At 37.6% G+C, this 15,458-nt stretch overlaps 1 protein-coding gene across 3 annotated transcripts in view; it reads left to right on the top strand.

Annotated features, from left to right (window-relative positions):
* The window catches only part of PALS2 (protein associated with LIN7 2, MAGUK family member), a 61,884-nt gene that overhangs the window by 27,352 nt on the left and 19,074 nt on the right, over positions 1-15,458 (top strand). For 2 of the 3 annotated variants that reach the window (XM_039709024.1, XM_039709007.1), the window contains exons 2-3: positions 2,717-2,835; positions 7,678-7,830. In XM_039709024.1, coding sequence (XP_039564958.1) covers positions 2,719-2,835; positions 7,678-7,830 — 270 coding nt within the window. In that variant the 5' untranslated portion in view covers positions 2,717-2,718. Of the gene's footprint in view, positions 1-2,713; positions 2,836-7,677; positions 7,831-15,458 lie in introns of all 3 variants that reach the window. The other variant, XM_039709014.1, reaches the window with a different exon arrangement.

Below are 15,458 nucleotides of genomic sequence, written 5' to 3'. Positions count from 1 at the left end.
TTGTCTAGTGCATCAAAAAAAGTATCCATATATTTGTGATCTATTCTTTTAAAATAAACCAGCAGGCATCATTCCTGTTGAAATATGCTCTTGATGATTTTTCTTTTGGCAAATAACATTTGATCATGTTCTGAGTATTTTGCCAGCTGAGTGTAAAGCAGTGAAACTTGGTAGGCAGAGGAATATTTATATGCTTCACCATGTGCTAGGTAACAGGTGCAAAGACTGTTGAAGCTTAACCTTGCTCATGCTAAATTTTTTTTGCTTAACATTGTAACTGGTTAAAATAAAGGGGTGCTTAAAAGTTTTTTTTTTTTATTCAACTATTTAGAAAGATCTCCCCTTTGAGATGGGGAGCTATCTACACTGAGGCAATATTGAGCCTCATATTGTGTTCAAACACAAACAATACAGCATGAGTAAAGGCGCTTTATCCTGCCTTTTTGGTTTGCTTTCTATTTGCTTTGCTAATATTAAGACAACACTATTTATAGCTAAGAAAACTCTTGACATGATGGCTGTGCTATGAGGCAACCAACACACAACTGTAGGAAGCTGTTTCTGAGAACATCTGGTTTTGGTGACCTGGAATGCAAGTCTGCCTGAATTTTTTTAAGTCTGCATGTTGATAAAGCTGGTTGCTGTTTTCTAAGAATGCTAAAATATACTTAAGTAGTTCTGATGCTAGATGTTTTTGAAACCTTTATTAAATTAAATATTGATTTGGAAATACCCTGACTACTTGCCTGAGGACATTGTTCTGAAGCTTAACATTACTCTTAACATTTTCTTTTTGATGGTAAGGTTTTTATGTAGGGACTATATTTTTTAATTTGATCTAAGGCAGAATTCTGAAAGGCTTAAGTAAGAAACAGGATAATGTAATGGAATTAATATGAAGAATGTGTTTATTATAGATGTCTTTGTCACCATCAAGTGCTGGAATTGCAGCTGGTAGTTGAGATGCATACATTGACTTCAAGGAAGCTTTGCATTTTCTCTGATTATTTGTAGGAGAAAAAGTGCTAACCTGAAATCCCTTGAAAAGAATTTGCAAAACTGTTAAAAATGTAAAGAAAGCTTATTATTCTAACACTTGCTTTATTATGCAGCACCTATGACGTAAATTGGCCAGAAACATCTGCCCACTTCTCCAGATAGTACAGCTTGCGTGACTACATTAAAAGTCACGAGTCTGAAACTGGGAATTGAGAAAATGTGAAGAAGGCAATTTCACCTGCAGTTGAACTAGTCAGGATGTAGGATGTACCTAGTCTGGGGAAGTTGTGAACTGTTTGCATGGTAATTTTGTGACTTTATGTAATGTGTGGTTGCTGACAGGACTTTGTCTGTTACAAAATAGAAAGAATGCTGCTTCAAAATCTGAAAACATAAAGTGTTATTTTCCCTCCTACTCATGGTTTCACAGAAGATTCACTTTTCTTGAAAAAAAGAAGTACAGTTAAAACATTTAACATAATACAGGTCTTTTGACATGCACTGCTGTAGTTAAAATGTCGCACGTGAGTTGACTTGCTTGTTGAAAAGTGAGTTCCACTTAATAGAAAGAATGGCCAGAAGTTTTTTTCTTCAGATGGAATTTTCTAGGAAGAATTGAAATCAGAAAGTAGGTGTTGAGAAATGCAGTTTGTTCTGTTACTGTGCAGTTTCATAATAGCTTTCATTATAAAGCAGTGAGGAAATTTAAGGGTAAATTCCTGTGTGGGAGAAGGGGCATATAGGCTTTTCTAATTCTCTTGATATATACTACTCTGCAACATGCAGAGCACTGCAGAACACAGTGGTTATTCCAAGGCTTTTGGGATTGCTGGGGATCTCAACATGAGATTTTGTTAGTACACCTGTGTGTTCTGTCTATTTGAGCATGCATATATAGCTTGGCGAGAGTTCAAAAGAGTAAAGTTAAGAACAAAGACAAATTCTCTTACTCACCTCAATGACTTCAGGGGACCAGACAGCTGGAATGGGGGCATTTTCTGACATGTCTTTGGGCACCATTTTTGACTCTCAGCCAAGATAGGTTCTCTCAGCAAGTCGGAGGGTACCAGGCAGGCACGATGCATTTCTCATTGCAGGGTGTACTTCCCATGGCAGTGTGTAGTGGGACCAGGCTGGTGTTAGCATCTGCACTGTGTGCACTTAGTGCCAGAGTGCAGTGGGCCAGACTGGCTGTAAAGGACTGCTGCGGTGGACACAAGTGCTCCCACAGTAAGAGCTGCCTTGGAAGCAAATTTTTGGTTTAAAAAAATCAATTTGGAACTGCATGTTCATTTTTACAAGAGTGAATCTGCCTCTACAAGCATTGTAAAACTTGTGGGTTGCTCTGTGAATGAGGGCTAAAAACTTCTAAAAAATATGAAATAAAAAGAGTACTGAAGGAGTTGATTTTATTGTGTTTGGAGAATTATGCATACCTTATACATAGTTTGTCCGTGTTTGTTTTTTTCAATCCTTAGTAGCAAATCTTGGAAGGAATGTGCTGGGCCTGGATTCAGTTGGATATAATCTTTATTTCATTTTTCAGACACGCACACACACAAAAAGTTCTTTTTCTCTTCTGTCTCCTTGTTCTCAGTAGATGTACTTGACTGCTTAATGTCTTTAAAATTACTATTGTGGTGTTTCCCAGAGCTTTTGCTCCTTATGGAAGCCTGTTTTGGTCAGTATTTACTTTTTGTTTTTGTTTTGTCAGCAGCCATGCAGCAGGTCTTAGACAACCTTACTGATCTGCCGACATCGACAGGCGCTGAAGAAATAGACCTGATTTTTCTTAAAGGAATTATGGAAAACCCTATCGTAAGATCACTTGCTAAGGTATTTAAATTTGCTGCTTTGAGTAGAATCTGGAAATGTTTTAAATCTTACGTTATTGTGTGAACATTGATTGTGGATTGAGGTGTCCACAACATGTTGTTGGTTCATCTTATTAAAAGAATTGAAGGCCAGCTTGAAGGTGAAGAGTTGGTGTAATTTCTGTGCATGCTGGTTAATAGTTATATAGAAAAATCTAGAGGAATATGAAAAATTCAGAGACTACAGAAATAATGTGGTTACATTATTTATGAAGAAAAAAATCATAATATTTGAAATCAGAAGCAGTTGATTTTAATGTAGTCTTGTAACCACTGTTGTGTGCATAACCCATATGCCTTCTGACTTTTAGTGGTTTTGCCAGAGATGAAAAGTGAGAGCAGTCACCTTCATTATCCCATGGCATAAAAATGTTTTCTTTTCATCTTCAGCTCAAAACTACGTTCTGATATGCCAGGAAAATATTCTCTCCATGCCCTTTCCTGGATCTCAGACTAATAATTTTATCTTTAATCGTCAGCTTGCTAAAAAGTAGATTATCCTAAGTTTTTGTTCTTGGATTACAAAAATCTTTTATGTATGGGTGGTAGCAATCAATTATAAATATGTAAGGTGATATTTGCAAAAAAATATTTGGACTCTTTAATGAAAATGTAGCTGGTCTTACCAGTAGGAAATGCAGTCAAATACTGTTCATCACTTATATGCATTCTTAATCTTACTTCATAAAAATAAGCTCCTTTCATGAGGAAAACCCAGTTAAATTAAATACAGCTGTCTCTTAAATAGGAATAGACATCTGAAAGCAGTGCCCTCAGGGCAGGTATGAAATCCTCTGTAAAGCTAAAGGATTGTTGTCCAGGGATTTTGTTCAGTATAAAAATCTGAAAAGGAAAACTTCTCATGAGTACTCATATAAGAATTTACTTCTGTTTAGCTGTTCAAAAAATTGGTTTTAAGATGAAGACATGGCACGGTAATAAACTTAGAAGTAATGGAAATTTCTTATCTGGTGGTGAGATGACTGCAGAGAGAAAGATTTGTGTACTAAATTTACTAGAGTAAGTAAAAGAATTTTTTTACTGATGATGGGAAAAACTTTGAGTACATGCTGCATAAGTCATCTTTAATATTTATCATGAGGAAAATTATCACTGCAAAGCCTTTTTTTCTTATAAAGAATTTGTGCTTTAATGGCTAGTAACAATTAGGTGGAATTTAACGACTAGCAGATGTAAAAAAAAAAGTGCTTGTAATGGAAACAGATTCTTAACTGTACACATGCTTTATCTAGAATGCTTAAAGGTTTTAATTGTGTTCACATGGTGTGACTGCACTCATATTTTCTTTATAATTATTTTGGAAAAATCCTCAGTCTTAACACACAGTGCTAAATAAGGATAAGATCAAAACACATTTGGTGAAGCGTATGTAATTCACATATTTGTCCCTAAAAATACATAAACTTGCTTTTCTATTAGAAGAGCTGGTTCTCAGTTTTCAGTCATCTCAGTTCTCTGAGGTGGTTACATTATTTAAACATAAACTTGCTTTTCTATTAGAAGAGCTGGTTCTCAGTTTTCAGTCATCTGAGATGGTTACATTATTTAAAGAGTCATTTCAAAGCAGGCCAGAAATGCAAAAGCTTTTTCATTTTCCTTTATTAGCCAGTTATTAAGACTAATCATCATGTAAAGTACACCAAAAAGGACAATAAGAAACTTGGGGAAATGTGCCACAAGCTATACAAACTTACTCTCTCCTTTTGGGCCTTAAATAAATGAAGGCGAACAATAAGTATAGTAGTTAGTTTATAGTATTTTGCAGTGCAGTGTGGCATTACGTTCATTTCACACTTTTCCTGTATAGAATAAAGGCAATAAGGTAGAAATTACAGATTTTTTTTTTTTTTGGGATAGGGTTCTATCACTGAATCTTTCCACTTTTCAGTAGGTGGTAGAGGAAAGGAGAACAGTTATGATTGTAAAATGTTTTTCCTGTCACTGATGTTTATAGAATCATACAGTAGTTTTGGTTGGAAGTGGCCTTTAAAGGTCACCTTGTCTAACCTCCTTGCAATGAGCAGGGATATCTTCAAGTAGATCAGGTTGCTCAGGGCCCTGTTCAGCTGACCTTGTTTACAGGGATGGAGCGTTTGCAACCTTTCTGGACAACTTATTGTGGTGTTTTACCACACCCATCCTAAAACTTTTCTTCCTTACATCTAGTCTCAAATCTACCCTCTTTGAGTTTAAAATCATTGTGCCCTGTCCTGTTGCCAAAGGCCTTACTAGAAGTTTGTTCCCATCTTTCTTGTAAGCCCCCTTTTAAGTATTGAAAGACTGCTATAAGGTCATCCCAGAGTCTTCTCTTTTCCAGACTTAACAACCCCAGCTCCATATCTTTCTTATGCTGGTGTTTGTGTTCAAGCCTAACTAGTCTTTAGAATTAATACGCTTTTTGGAAAATAACTGTTGAACTTGGAACAAGCATTAATTCTCCTCACTTTTGCTACTGAACTATGGTATCAAAATTCTCTTCTCCTGGATGGTTAACTATTCTTCCAAATCTCAAAACTTTATCTTCTTTCTGCTGTTACACTACTGCTTTTAGTGTTGTAGCAAAGCCTACAGGAGACTAGGTGAATGCCCAGCCTACGCCAAGGAAACATCTTGGGAGTAATCTATAAGCATTTAGTCCAGTATTTAAGATGTCAGATTCTTGGAGGTAAAAGCTTTACTGTTTGAACATTTGGCAGGTATGATATATACTGAATGCACAGAAAGGCTCAATTCGCTTATCAATATTTCTGAAATGTTCTATTGAAGTGAAAAAGAAAATTGCAGTGTCCAAGTTAGGTACTCCTATTTGTTTGTTTGTTTTTTAACTTACTCATTCCATTCCATATCCTGTTACTCCTCAACATATTACAGGATCAGAGATTGTTCACTGAATAAACTTCATGTTCATCAGTATATACATGGCCTTGATTTTGGAGTGAAGGGTGAGAATATTTGTATTTAGATTATATCACTCAGTGTTAGTGGTTGTTTTTGAAAACAATTAATGAGAAAAAGGTAACCCATACTCTTTAATCTTACAAAGGTTTTGCAGTTGGGTTGTGTTAAAAATCACTACATTTGTGTTTTTACTTGCCGTAAAAGAACTAAATTTTAAAAGGAGGATATTGTTTACTGTATGTGTTCTGTACAAAATAGCCTTCCTTTATAAAGGAGAATGTGTGTAGGTGCCAAGCTTCCTATAACTTGGTAATCACAGTCATTTGGTTTGTGTGTGTTGGTGTTGGAGAATGTTTGAAATGCCTTTCTGTTAAGTTAACCTTTCCAGAGTTTGGCCATTAGGCCGACAGAAATAGCATTTTATAGATATGAAGTACTGAATTTAAGACTCAGATGATTTCAGGAAGCAAAGTTCTCTGCTTTTAGCAAAATTTTATTTTATTGTCTGTTTTAAAGCAGTAATAAGAGGGCAGAAGTGCTTGCATACTTTCAAATTATATCTGTGGGAAGTATATATAGATGACTCTGAATTATATCTATTATGTGTTTGTTTTTTATATGCCAAAGTAACTGCTCCTTTATAAATTTCTTGTGCTACATTGTTGAAAATAACTTTTAATTGAGAATTTGAGTTATTTTTGGCCTCCTCTTATTTCCTAATTCTATGATAGAGCACTGTCTGTAATAAATAAATTAAGCATTCAGATAGGCTTCTCTTCCTGCTCAAAGCTCCTACCTTTCAATGAATTTCAGTATCTGCAAAGTTCAACAAATGATTATGTCTGCAGGAATAGCTGTAGAAATACATGAAATGTTATCAAAGAATCACAGGATGGTTGAGGCTGCAGGGACCTCTGGAGGGCATTTGGTCCAACTCTCCCTACTTAAGCAGGGCTGCCTGGCGATGGTTGCCCAGGAGCACGTCCAGACAGCTTTTGAGTATCTCCAAGGAGGGAAACTCCCATCTTCTCTGGGCAACCTGTGCCAGTGCTCAGTCACCCTCACGCTGGAAAAAAGTGTTTCCTGATGTTCAGACAGTGCTTCCTGAGTTTTATTTTATGCCTGCTGTCACCAGTCACCACTGGACACAGGCTGTCCCTGTCCTCTTTGCATAGTATACCTTTTATACACATTGATGAGATTTCCCTGAGCTTTCTTTTTTTCCAGGCAGAACAGTCCCAGCTTGATCAGCCTTTTCTCAAATGTGGGGTGCTCCAGACCCTTCATCATATTTGTGGCCCTTCACTGAGCTATTCCAGAATGTTCACAGTGTTCCAGGTGTGACCTCACTAGTGCTGAGTAACACTCACTCTTCTAGTAACATTTTAATGCAGCCCAGGATACTGCTAGCTACCTTTGACTCCAACTTTTTTTTAGCATTTCCTTCAGTTAGGCAGACTTTAGCAGGTGGAATGTACCATTCAGAAGGTGTTTGAATGGGAGGAGTCTGAGGTAAATGTTTTTCTTGCAGACTCTGAAAAGATCCCATAGTTCCTTTTCTGCCCTCTTCTAGAAGGTGTACTTCTCTAGGATTCCAAAGCAGGAAAGGTCCTGAGGTGCTGTTCTGCTGACAGAACAGTGCTTAGTGTGTGTAGCATAGAGGAGATAAGCACTTACAAGCCTCTCTGGTATGTGCTGCTTATAAAGTTTTTTGGGTAGTGTAGTTGAGCATGCAAAATCCTTCAGCAGTTTAATCAGGTTATCCTGTTTATAATTTTTCTGGCTTTTCTGCTGAAGATTGCTCTGTGAAATTACTTGAAAAGTTTATAGATTTGAACCACTCAAAACTTACTTACATTATAGTCTCATGTATTTAATCTTACAGGCTCATGAGCGACTGGAAGATTCTAAACTTGAGGCTGTCAGTGACAACAACCTGGAGCTGGTGAATGAAATTCTTGAAGACATCAGTCCCTTAGTAAATAAGGATGAAAATGTTGCAGAATTGGTTGGAATACTCAAGGAGCCTCATTTTCAGGTGCCGCCTTTTTACTGTATGTTACCAAGTTACTGTATCAGTGTCCACATACAGACCTAGGAATAATAATGAAACAAAACCTGAACTATAGCAAACTGTAATATGTAAGATTTTAATCTTAAAAAAAGGCTTTATTTTTTAACCAAAAGCCATGTTAAAAATAAGCATGGTTTTATTTTTTGATATAATTTCAAGAACACCTTTACTCACTGTATTAAATTCTACTGGAGGTTCTGTTCTAAATCTTGGACAAGCTTTTACTTCCTGTATGACTGGAGTTCCATAAAAATTCCCCGAAGGCTTGCTTCATCTGTAACATTTCCAGGTGATCTCTGTTCCTGATCTCGAGCATTGTGCATTTCAGTTCAGGTGTTTGCACTCACACTCATGTAAGATGTATGGTTTGCAGAGTGAATGAACCTGATTCTTCTGTGATCCAATCTGCACTGCAGCTGAAGCTGAAACTCTGCAGCCCTCTCACTGTTGCTCTGCTTAAGTGAAGTGTTGACATATGCTTGTCAAAAGCAGATGTTTTTCCATTTTGCTGTTTCTATGATCAGCTTCTGTATTGAGCCTCAAAGATCAAGGTTTGAAAATCCTTTGTAGATTCTGGCCTTTCCTAGGTAGGGTTCAGTGGACTTCAGTGGGCTGCTACTAAGCTAAAGGTAGAACATAACTAGTATAAGTGGGTTTCTTTCGGCAGGTATGAAGTCATAGGCATTTTTGGGATAGATGAGTTTAAACACACTTTTTCCCCAGGTTTTTCATTACATGTTTTACAAACATAGAAGTGAGATATATTACTGTTTAACATGGATAAACACTGGAAATGCTTTTAGTTATATTGTGTGCTATTGGAAAAGGAATCACTTCAAGAACTCAGCTTTTGGGGCAGTAGCTTTTCTGAGTACTCACAATTCCTCTGCCGCTCCTGTGTTGGCCTCCCTCCAGAAAGGCATCATAGCTGAATGATGAAAAACTATGATTTGGAGACTTACTAACCTACAAATCAGTCTTTGATCCCATAGAAGAAAATGTTACTTGAAAAGGACTACATGAATTTGCAGGAATTGATAGTTAAAATGCACAAGCATTAGAACTGAGGGCCAACTGTGCACTGACAGATCTGACAATGATCCATTGTGTTAGACAGAGAAAATAAAGCCAAAAGTCAAAGAGGATGGTGAATCAAAAGATGAAAAGGGCATAACAATTGAAGTGCTGCACTTTGAAAAGCTCAATAGCAATGATCTCTGGAGAGAGATGGCAAAGGCCAGAGACAAGCTTGGGAAAAGGATCTTTGGGGTGGAAACTGGAGATGGCCTGTAGAAAATAAAAATTTTTGGGTGACTGAGAATCAAATAAGTATTACTGGGTGAATAGCCAACACTAAGGCAAACCCAGCATTTATTCCTGTTTGGTGGTCAGATCTGCAGAGAGGCAGAACATGATGTTGGTGTCAGATACTTCATTAGTTAAGACTTAAGCAACTTAAACATGTAATGTAAAAGTTCCAAAATAGCTGATGAACTGGAATGTCAGTATTTATGCTCTTGTACCTTTTTTGTTGCTTGGTATATAAGAAGCAGTCGTGAAACTGCATATATGCTATCTTAACTTTACAATTTTGCTCAATTTTTTTAATGCTTTCTAATTGCATGTTAAAGATCCATTTTGCAAACATCTCTTCTTTTTTCTTTCCCTGTCACAGCAGTAGGTGTCTAGTGAAGACTATAAGGCTAGAACAAGTCAACAGTGATGCCTTCCAAAATGTGTTGTGAAGATTTAGTGATTTGTTGATAAGACAAATAAAGAGTGAGAAGTAGTGTGATCCACCTGTGGTTCTCTTCCATGAGCTTATCCTGGTTTTTTTTTCAACCCATGTGAAAATCTGTCATTCATGCATCCCCCATCTGAGTGGAGACTCTGCTCTTTTGGTTTAGAGACTGTCTCCTGTCAATTTCACTTAATATTCTCATCCTCTTGTGTAGGAAGAAAGTGAACAGTTTTTCTTAATCAGCTTTTTCATGTTACTTGTGGTTTGAGAGGCCCCATTGTGTTTCTCTGTGTCAAATAAATAAAGTGAAGGGAAGCAAAGCTGTATACAGCATGAATTTCTAAAGTAGTCTCATAACTTCCACTGCATTTTTCTACTTATGGCGTAAGAGTTACTAGTATTTGGTTTGCCTATTTAACAGCTGATGAATAGAGCAGAAAAGTTCAGTAAGAAAGGACCTACAGTCCTTTCTGCTGAGGAAAGGATCTACAGATCATCTGCTCCAGCTGCCTTGCCAATTCAGAGCTGACTGAAAATTAAAACCTGTTATTAATGGTGGTGTCCAAAGGCCTGTTAAATACTCACAGACATGGGGCATCAACCATCTCTTTAGGAGCCTATTCCAGTATTTGACCACCCTGTCAGTAAAGAAGAGGTACCTCTAGGCTCAGGGAAAGTAGAGTGCTTTGCTTGTTAGGCTCAGTTTGGTTTTATATTGTTTACATCTTCGAGATACCATTTCTGAGTCTGTCACTTAATAATATGTTAAGCTAGGATTGTGTTTTCCCTTGCAGTCTGTGTTGAATTTAATTTGCCTTGTTCTCAGTCTATTGCTCATGAGCTGCCTGCAGAGGCAGTTACAGTCAGTTGTTTTAGTCCTTGAGTAGTTCATCAGCATCAGGAAACTGTCATTTCACTCCTCATCCCCATTTCCTAGGTCATTTATCTGACATGTCAGTATATTGGCAGGTGCAGAACTGAGCCCAGATGCCTGTAGAAATCCCCTGATGACATGAATTCTGAAAACTAAAAATACTATATTCCTGGCACCAATTTTTCTGTCTTCTAAGCAATGTTTTCTTCCACTTGAAAGCCTTACTGCTTATCCTGTTATAGTTTTGTTGTTTTGAAAGACTTCTGCCAAAGGGCTATGGAAATTGTTCTACATTAACAACTCTAACTGCCTTGTTGCCATGCTTGGTGACTCTTCCAAGGACTAGATTTGAGAAGCATAACCTCCTTTATTAAGCATGTTGATGCTTTCCCATGATCCATTTTGTCCAGTCATTCTGGGTTTTATGGAAAGTTCTGATTTGTTTAGTATCAGTGTCACACTTACTGTTTTGCAGTTTGTCGACTCTTCCGTGGAACCTAGTTTAAATATTCATGTCATGATTATTGCTTATATGCTGCTTCTTTCCCTATAGTGTTGGGTGAGTCATGGCATGTAAAAAAAATACAGTGCAACTTTGTTGCAAAACCTGGATTGTGCAAAAAGGACCAAAAAGTGTGAAAGGAAAATGGATGGCTAAGATAGTTAAATGCTGCCCTGGAGAACTGGCCTATTCATCACTCTGTCATAATTGGAATTCATTAAAAAAAGAAGTCTGAAGAAGTTTTAATTGGTATTTTTAAAATTTATTTTCTGTGTGCCTGTTGTGAGGCATGAAGTCTCATTTGCAGAAACAATGAGCAGTTTTGGCTGCTGTGTATGGGCGAAAGCACCTATCTATTTACTTCTTCAAAGTATGTCTGCTGTGATTCAATTTGGAAGCCTAAAATTGGGGAGAATTTTCAGCCCTTAATTTTGTACTTCTATTACCCTTGTGAAGGCAAGCAACAAAATCAGCTAAGGTCAAAGTACAATTTTTTATTTAACCAATATCATAGTTAAGACCACTCTAGAAGAACTTCTAGGACAAATGGCAGACCAAAATGTGGTTATAGTATCTTTTTTTAAGGCTTGAGAAAGTTATGTGTCTCCTGCAAAAAGGAAACAGAAAATTACCTAAATACTCAATAAATAAGTGCTATCATTTCTGTCTCATTTGGTGCAAGTAGGCATATTCCAAATTCTGCATGAAAGGAAAGAGGAAAAATACAATGTTAATTGCATTTGTAGAAAAAGTCATTTGCATCTCTTCTCCAGTTCAGTAAAAGTGCAAACAACCCAACCGGCCTCTTTAAAAGTTCCATGGACACTACTGTGTAATTGGTTTAGAGGCTGACTGTATTTTACAAATGATACAGTTGTAACCTGCTTCGGTATGCAAGTATAAAATGTGATATACATGGCATCAGTGCACTAGTTTGTTTGGAAGTATCATTTAGTGCTAGAAATACCAAATTACAGGACTTCATTTTTTCTACACATTTTTGTAGAAGAGCATTTGGGAAGAGCTAACTCCAGAGTATAGACAGGTGCATGCCTGGCTGTATTATTATTTCCTCTTTTCTCTTTTCTCCTTTAATTTTATTTTTTTAAATCCTTTATGCTTTTTATCCTTTTTAGTTTTAACTGAACTTTTCAGAGGTCAAAGTGTGAAAGTTCTAATGAGTTTCACAGTATTGATGGCTGGCCAGTAGGTCAGTATGTGGCCAGTAAGCCAGCTGGCACATGCTGCATGTGGAAAAGGCCTAATGAGTTTCACAGTATTGATGGCTGGCCAGTAGGTCAGTATGTGTTGGAAAGCCAGCTGGCACATGCTGCACGTGGAAAAGGATGTAGCAAATCTTACCAGACAGTAGCTGGAGAGCAGAAGCAGGAGTGGTAAGAGAGGTTGCTTTGAGGAAAGAAGCAGCAGTTCAAAATTTTCACACTACTGGGGTGGTTAAATATGCAGAAGAATCGCTTCTACTTCCTCTTGGAAGAGCTTGTTCTGTTGCTTTCACCCTTGGAAGAGCTTGTTCTGTTGCTTTCACCCTTCAAGAATTAGCTAAACCATTCATCCTAAATAGATTCTGCTGGCAGAAAAACACTTAATCAGAAAAGCAGCCAGTATTGTCTTCTACTAGTTAGGTCTGTAAGGGCTGATCATACCTTTGAAATGTTTCATTTAGAAAGAGTGATCTTAAATTGCCTCCTAGTCAGACATTAATACATATTCCTGTGTTCTTACCAGCCCTGGTAAGATTTTTTGTGATTTTTCTAAGGTCATGAATGATTGCCTCACTTTTCCAGGAGAGCCTTTAAAATGTGTTCTTTTCACATGAACATTAGGGGTCTCTAGTCTATTTATTAAGTTCTTATATTTAAACAAGGTTATCAGGGAAGACTAACACACATTTAGTGCATAGAAGAGGAAAGGAAATATTTTAGAAACTTTTAAGCCTAAAGTGTTAGGAAAGGAGTCCTGAATTCAAGACTATAAAGTAATTCCACTCTTGTGTATTCCCTCCCACCACAGCCTCCAGTTCGTAACTTAATTGTTCTTTTGCATCAGAATTGGAGAAATCGTTACTATATTATTTAGGGCAGTGCTTCATAACACATTTAGATTGTGTAGAGAGTTTTTTAAATTAAAAACAAATGTTGAGTTTGAACTTGGGTTCAGCACTGTAGAGACCCTTGCATGTTTAATGGTTCTCTGTTTACTGAATTTTCAATTACTTTTTAAAATATTTTTTTACCTGTCAAATACGTGCAGCCACAGAAAACTACTGTAAAGAGATCAATATCTTCTAAGTTTATGGATTGTTTTTTGACAGCATCTTGCATAAATAGACCATACTGTCTGTCACAGGACTGTGTATCCACACGACTGTGTGTTACTTCTTGTGATTCGTAGCAGTTCTTCTAAATGCCTTTTTCTGACAATATTGGCATTTTTTCATGAGAACCTTTCTACAGCTGTCCACTCTTGGATAATCAGCTGATCCTGTTTACAGGAGGAAATTTTATATGGAGGAAACTTTGAACTGTTTTATGGTTGTTGATCATCCATGTTGTTTTGCAGACTTTGGCAGTGGTTTTATAAGTGTTTCAGCACCAGTATGGAAAGGTCAGATTCCAGTGGAGCTCTGGAGTTGCAGGAGCACAGGCTTATCACTTTTTCGGGTATCACAAGAAAGAAACCAGAGAAGTCCATGTATTTCTCAGTTCCCTCAGCCATGTTCCGAAATAAGAAAGTAACTTAGCAACATAAAATGTTGGCAAATAGTCCAGCAGTGGGACAGGCTCAAGGCCCCCATTGCCAGGCACCTGTACTAAAGTGTTCTTCAGGACTGTAGGTCATGCCCTGGCTGGCTGGGAGCAGGCTCATTGCACTGGTACAGATTCTTGAGTTTCAGAACTGAGAGTTAGGTGTGGGACAGTAATAAGTTAACTGTGCCTTCAGGAAACCAGTGAGCTGCTTTTCTTAAAGAAACCACTTTAGAGTTGTGGGCAGTCCCTGATACTCCTGTGACTCAGGCATTGTGTAAATAATAGGAAAAAGATCCTTTGGCTGAGAGATGGTTAAGTAGCAGTTGTATTAAGTCATGATTATCCTTAAAACTGAATGGTTAAAAAGAATCAGAATGTGAATTCTGGGATCAGATTTAAGAACTGAAGAATTTTATAGAGCATGTTAATTTGAAAAGGGTGACACAGACTGTTATTTTAGTAGGCTTCTTGGACTGTGGATCAGATTATAATCTATAAATTGCATTACTGTTAAAGGGCAGAGACCTGTCCAGGCAGCTGTGTGAGGCTTTATGAGAAGTATAGTGGGTTATGGTCAGAAACTTCAGGGATAATTTGTTCTAGCATGTGACCAGAAGAAAACTGGAAGTTTCATACCACTGTATCTACCTGGTTTTGTGAGTGCTAATCTGTAAAAATGTGTAGCTGATGCAAATTAATTTCATTTTGAAAATGTACAAATATCCAAAAATATGTTGCTTGCAAACATTGGCAGAGAGATCTATTCTCCTGGTTTCTGGATTGGATGTGTCTTGGATAGTGAAGAATTAGAAATTGCTACCATCTGACAGCTGCTTCATTTAAATAAATGATTGTTTTTCCTATTTAATTTGATTTGGTTTGTGTCCACAGTATCAGAGCAGCCACAATAAGCAGCTGTCTTTACAGTCTTAATGGAAGGGGCAAAATCGGTGAATTAATACTTCCTTCTAACCTCAAGTTGAAATATCAGCAGGTTCATCGTGTAATGGGCAGATTAAAATGACTGCTCAGGTTTGTGACACCTTGAGGGCTTGCATGCTGAGCTTAGCACTAACCTAATGTGGTTGCACAGCCTTTAGCTTAGAGGTGGCTTACAGAAGGATGAAGCAGACTGCACAGCAAATCATTACTCTTACCTGCCCATCTGCTCTGCTTTCTGGTGGTTTGCTGTCTTCCTCTGGCATGTGCATGCCAGTATCAGTGATAGTCCCATGGTGTCTTCCTTTTTAGCTACTCCTGTGACACAGTCAGTAACCTGCCTTCAGACCATATCTGAGCAGTCACTGTAGGAACAAAGCTGTGTAGTTGGAGGCCCAGTAGGCATCTCTTCTGCTTGCTGCTTCTCTCCATGTATCTGTCAGTGTGACTCCCTGTGCTGTAGGATGCTTTACCTTAGACTACTGTGTAGGATGGCTATCAGGTGTCCCTTTTCCTCTCATAGAATCACAGAATGGTTTGGGTTGGAAGGGACCTTAAAGATCATCTTGTTCCAGATTGCCCACCATGGGCAGGGTCACCTTGGTCACCTTACACTAGAAGGTGACAGAAAGACAGAAAGTCTCCACTGTCTTAATGCACAAGTTTGCTCTTGGTTTACCTGTATGTATTGTATTATGCATTTCTCTTTATCCTAAGATATCTTTTATAAAAAAATCATGCTTAAATTACATTGTCTTCCAAATATGA

This window comes from Passer montanus, unplaced genomic scaffold (assembly GCF_014805655.1).
Source record: "Passer montanus isolate IOZ18808 unplaced genomic scaffold, ASM1480565v1 scaffold10, whole genome shotgun sequence".
Classification (NCBI taxonomy): domain Eukaryota; kingdom Metazoa; phylum Chordata; class Aves; order Passeriformes; family Passeridae; genus Passer; species Passer montanus.
Note: the sequence above shows the minus strand (reverse complement) of the source record. Positions and strands in the feature narration are given on the sequence as shown.